This window comes from Calonectris borealis, chromosome 4, assembly GCF_964195595.1.
Source record: "Calonectris borealis chromosome 4, bCalBor7.hap1.2, whole genome shotgun sequence".
Taxonomy (NCBI): domain Eukaryota; kingdom Metazoa; phylum Chordata; class Aves; order Procellariiformes; family Procellariidae; genus Calonectris; species Calonectris borealis.
The window spans coordinates 79,623,543-79,629,467 of record NC_134315.1 but is presented as its reverse complement, the minus strand read 5'-3'; the positions used below and the strand labels follow the sequence as shown (position 1 = coordinate 79,629,467).

At 36.6% G+C, this 5,925-nt stretch overlaps 1 protein-coding gene across 1 annotated transcript in view; it reads right to left on the bottom strand.

Moving 5' to 3' along the window:
• FABP2 (fatty acid binding protein 2) overlaps positions 1 to 1,619 on the bottom strand; it is a 2,245-nt gene extending 626 nt beyond the window's left edge. Inside the window, 4 exon segments of the mRNA XM_075150635.1 lie at positions 4 to 90; positions 92 to 105; positions 696 to 868; positions 1,553 to 1,619. Coding sequence (XP_075006736.1) covers positions 4 to 90; positions 92 to 105; positions 696 to 868; positions 1,553 to 1,619 — 341 coding nt within the window.
• Between the last annotated feature and the right edge of the window lie 4,306 nt (positions 1,620 to 5,925).

The following is a 5,925-nucleotide window of genomic DNA, read 5'->3' as shown; positions in this document are numbered from 1 at the left end:
TGAACAAGTTCATCACCTACGATTTCTCTGTATGCAGTGAGTGCTTTTCCATTATCTTTTCTAGTAAATGTTCCTACAAGTTTATTTCCTTATGTTCCAAGAACCCTATAATGGGAAAAAAAACCCAAATATTTTGCAATAGATATGACACTGATTTGATTTAAAGACTGCAGGAATGCTTTAAAAGTGAGAAGAGATTAAAACAGTGTCCTAATGCTTTTTTGGACATTGATGGAAAGGCTGTAAAAATGAAATTTTAATAAAACGACTAGTTTAATTACATAATAGGCAAGCTAGATTTTTTTAGTGCTCAATACACCTTATTTTAATTAATTGTATCAACAGAGGAAAAAGTAATTTCTTATAAATACCCACTCTGCACTCTGGGTGGTGTACTTGAGTATTATAAGAAGTAAAATTGCAATCACCTGGATTTCATCGTGTGAAAATTGCTACATACTCTGCTTTTTGGGCACCCTATGGAACCCTGAGTTTCACGGTACAGTGTTGACCACTAACAGTTAAGACTACCTTGTGTCTTTGTATAAAAGCTGCAAGCATTCCTGAACGGTCCTGAACACTTTAAAAGTAAAATTTAAATTAAAAATGAGGAAGACAAATCATTCATCTTAAAAGTGTACTTTATAAAGTTGTTATCATGTAATAAATATATAATTATATAGAAAGTCTCTTACAGTAAGTTCAGTCCCATCAGCCAGACTGTACTCAAAATTGACTCCCAGTGTGAATTCAATATCTATGGTACGGAAGTTGCTTGATTCTTTGACAGTAATTTTGTTTCCATCTTGTTGAATAGTCATCTTCAAGTTATCATGGGCTCCTAACTTCCTTTTCATCATGTTAACACCTAGGAAAAATCAATTAACATAAATCAGAAAAAAAAAAACCCTAGAGCATCATATTTGTCTCTTTTTAGTGACTTCTATGTGGTCAAGTGAGTTTATTCCAGCATTCTGACCCAAATTTTTATTCTTCCTCACTTTTTATTGAGGCCATATTCACCAGTACAGGTATAATACAAACCATTATCCAACAGGAATGGTTATGTTTATATCCATATAATGCACAGTTTGTACAAACTTAAAGTAAGTATTGGGATGTTAAAATGACTTGAATCATGTGTTTCTATACAATTGAAGAATGATGATTTCCTCCCTGTGTAATTTTTAAACTAGTTTCATGTTATCAAAATAATAGCCCTGCTATAGAATTCTGCTTAAAGTTTATCATTCAAATTCTCTGAGCCTTTTCCTCAAATGTAGACTTAGAGATTCTTTCCTCTGCCGAAATAAATCTGTTGGAATTAGTTAAGTTGCTTAAGATTAACATAATGTAATTAAAATCAGAAAATTTCTCAGTATCTTTCCCCTCTGTGGAATCTTTTGAAAATAAATGCAGTACACTATGGAAGGGCAGAGCAGCAAACACCAAAAGGACAGGCTAACCAGAAGGTAGTTCACAGACAGCTCGAGTTTGTATTCAGCCATAATGGTATTATTCTTGTAGAAGGCACTGAAAAAGTAAGACTTACCCATCACCTCCATGAACTTTTCATAGTTTTCACTTCTGTCTATTTTCCAAGTACCATTAAATGCCATGTTTCTGTCTGTAGGAGGACTGTTCTGAAGTAACAGATCTTTGCAAAGAGAATTTATGTATAAGCTGGCTTATCTTGAAAGCAATTTACTGGATGATGTGGCTGACTAAAGCTCAGCTGAGGCACTGATCTTTTCAAGAAGTTTACTGTAGTTTAATCAAACTTCCAATCGTGACCACACTGCTTGCTGAATCTCTCCCTTATTGCCCCCAGATCATGACAATATCTTTATTGCTTATCTTTAAATAAAGAATTGCTAATCCATTCATTTTATTCACCATATTTGAGTTGTAGTAAAAATCAGTTATCTAGTGAAAGCAATAATTAGACTAAGAAAATTGCTTGACATTTTCTATCTCTGTTGTATCTTCATGCTTGTGGGGAAGTCTTTATGCAACTGGAAGAAATATATTTACCCAACAGACCAAACAAAAATCTCTACTTTGTCTACTGTAATTTGGTAGAGATTTATTCTGCTCAACATAATAAGCATGGGGCAGAGGATTTCCTGAATGCAGGTTCTTTCAGAAAACTATCCACTTGCTTCTTGTTTAGTGCTGAGCTATGAAAATTGGGATGATGTTCTGTATTCATGTGCTCACTCTTTAATATATAGTTTAAATTCTGAGCAGTTTCTATGAATTTTCTTCATTATAACACATTCAGTGAATCCTATGTGCATCTAACCCATTCCTACGACAGAAAAAGATGTGCAGCTAAGTGAATTTACCTGATGTGGTTGATTTCCATAGGTCCCAGATTTTGTCTGTTCCAGGATAATTCAGAACATGAGTCTTCCCTGACTTAGCTGCTTCTTCCCTCACTCCCCTTCCCCTCTAATTGGTGCTACTTGAAACTGAGCAAAACTATTAACCCAGCTTTTGTTTTTGCTAAGTTTAGGGTTATAATTATTCTGTTCACATGGATGGCATCAGCTTTGCTATCTGTTAACTTCAAAATGTAAATGTAAATGCTGAACACAGAATTGGATTTTGCTTAGCACATGGATCGTGCTCTACTTACCAAGTTTTAACAGTGTCTCATGTTATCATGATCTTGTACATCTATGGATTGCAGGCTGGAACAAGAGGTTTTATTGAAGTGTGACTATAAATTTAGAACTTTGCTAGCGATACCAGAATGGTGTGGCTTTTCATTCCAGTTAGCTTCATTTTGAAATCAATAGTAATCTGGCTAACAGACTGGAAAGGAAAAAAAGCTCAACAGGTATTTCTCACTTGATGAAAAGAAAAGAAAAAAGAATGTAGGTTCATATTGTTGCAAGTGATGTAGGGAAAGGTGCCATACTTGCAGCCGAAACAGGGTGCTAGAAGCTGACCATGCATTAGAGTTAATTTTAACTTTTCCAGACTCTTTGGTCTTTTGAAAGATGGGATTTGGTGCAAGCTAGTCTGTTGTAGTTGTGAACACCTTGTGTTCCAACTACAGGTATTCCAGTTAAAGGAGACTCTCCCAGCAGTAATTTGCAGAGGTTATCTCAGATCTGCCAACAGAGCTCCTTTTATGAGTGTTTCCTAATTCATTTCATTTGAAGTGAGCCACCTCCTCTTACACAGCAGATGTTTCAAACCTGGGGGTTTTGCTTAAAGTGTGTGGGGAAGAGAGGGGAATATGAAGAAACTCATTTGCCAAATGAATGGTTGCTGTGAGGGAGCAGTACCCCCAGCATGGAGTCACGCTGAACATGTTGGAGCACTAACCTGGTGAGCCAGTACAGCCGCGGCTGGGAGAGAGCAGGAACCCACAGCCATGTCCCTGTTCTGTGCGGGAAGGTTCACCTGCAAGTGACAAGGATTGGGGTTGTGGACACATGTCCTCTTCAGGCTGCAGCTTGTCCTCTTGTCTTCCACTGTTCCAGCTGCTGTCATTCGCCTTCCTCAAAGCCATGGTCTTCCATCTTAGAAATGCCTTTTTTTTTTTCCTAAGGCTAGGAAGAAGCAGAGCCTGCCACTTTTCCTGTGCTAGCTACATGCTCTTTCCTCTTCCTACCTCTTATATTCCTGTCTTGCAGGGTAAAGAAGCCTGCCAGATGGAAGGCATTCAGGCTGTTTACTCTTAATGGCGGTGAGGGAAGTACATCACAATATCTATTTAACACCACCATTTAAGTCTCATTATGTAGTTTTTACATGCAGTTTCTTCCCACATTTTCATGTAGTTTTTTATCACCTTGACTTACATAAAAGTTCTAAAATAAAATTTGCAAAGAAGTAAGCATAATTTTGGTAGAAAAAAAATCCTGCCTCTATATAAATATTAGAATTCCAGAATTAACAACTTTTATGAAGGACAAAATTGAAATACTGCATCTCACTGTGAACTGGAGCATTGTCAGGTACAGGCAAGACATATGACTTAGGGAAATACATACATGCTAGCCCCTGTAATTGGAACTGGGTAAAAATCAGCCGACTATAAAATGGAACTTGAGTAGTTGTGTTAGCATGGTGCTGAATCCAAACTCAGTGTCTCAAAAAGCGTCATAGCCCATGCCCAGTGCTGTGCTAATCATCGATGCCCATCTTAGCCTTCAGCCAACTCAGAAAATGGGCAAAATGAGTTTCTATTAGAGTCAGATTATCTCTTTTTATTGCATTGGAGTGTATCTTGACCTTTGTAGTTATAATTGTCAGTCTATATTATTTATTTAGTATATATACATAAATAAAAAGACCTGGTGTCTGGTTATAGTTCATCCAATTTATTGTTGCGTAACAAAATTATTAACTCTCTTTACAGTCTTTGCAGAAGTGGTGTAGTGCAACTTTTGAACCACTTCTGTTGTATCCAATAGAAAACTGAGGCCTGAAATAATGTGAATTATTCACATTATTCCAGACATATATGAAATCTAACAAATAGGAAATGACCTTTCATTTTGAGCATTTCAAGAAAACTTTTCTATCTTTTACGTGGGTTCTGCGTTCTCTCCAAGAACCTGTTGATTCATTTCATTTAAGAAATGCTAAAGTATCTGAAGTAGTGTTTATATATTTAAACAAAACTAATGTTACTGATTACTTTTCTCATTTGAATCCAATCTATCTTCTTAACCTCTGAAAAAATAGCTGAGAGTAGTGATGTTCTGCAGGTTGAGTATGAATTCCTACATCAAACTTACTTCAGCAATTTTCTGAACCTTAAAAAAAGGGGGAGGATCTTCTGGAGTGAGTCTAGCAGGAAGATCTCTCAGATGTGCTTTTCTGGTCAGTTATCTCACTACTTGCCTTTCCCGCTTTTTGATTCTTTGGTCTCCCTCAGAAGTCAGGCTAACCAGCCAACTCCAAATCTTTTCACCATGGGAGCAGCAAGTAGCTGGGTCCTGAATTTCACATCAAAGCTTGTTGCTCCGTTTCTGTCCCATTTTTCCCTTCCTTAACATTTCTTTTCACTGGGCATGAATCTTTAGGATCCTGTTCAGATCGCCCCACAGATCTGAATCTCCAGTAAGAATCTCGACAGGTGGTCAATATTTATGAGTTTCATGGTGTCTCTACATTGGTGTAGTGCTGAGACAGCATAAAGAACTGTTCTTCTCTGATGTCTGATGGAATGTCAGTGCTAGAACAAGCAGCCGTCTTTTTAATCTCTCACAATTTACATGAGTTACTTAGGACTATTAACGCACTAAAATCTGGCTTCAGTTTTCTTACACGTACTAGAGTCATAGAATATATACTTTATTCAGAGTTCTTTTGAGTTCCTATAAAGGCTGGGTTTCCTTCTAATATAATAATTAAAATTGGTTTTATAGATTTTTTTTTTTTATGTTTGAATATTCCACAACCTTTTTCCTCCTTCTGTCTACCTCTTCCTTGTGTGGTTTTCAAAACTACAATTTTTGCTTAGGTGGTGCATTGAAAAACTTGTTTTTTAGTATTGCTGGTTGCATGAAACTCATGAAAGCTAAAGGTGTGTATTCTTGGCTTCGTGGCTTTCTTCAATGTGCCAGCTTCAGAACACTGAAAATGGACAAACTTATTAACTTTGAAGTTTGATCTTTAAATGAGGTGGATGGAAATAAATTATTAACTTATATGGTCCTGCCAATCTCATCCTGCCAGTCTGTGATAATCATACCAAGCTGTATTATGATAGTAATGGACAATGAGGTTCCAAAGATCAGGGTGACAAAAATGCTTTTGCAGTGGGTTTTATTTGTCTATCCTATTTATTATTTTGTGGCCTGTCTTCAAATTGTTCTGCCTAAAATTAGCTAGGACAGTAGAATTCAGCTTTACGATGGAGTGATAATGGCTTGGTGCCAGCATAAGCATAATATGCTT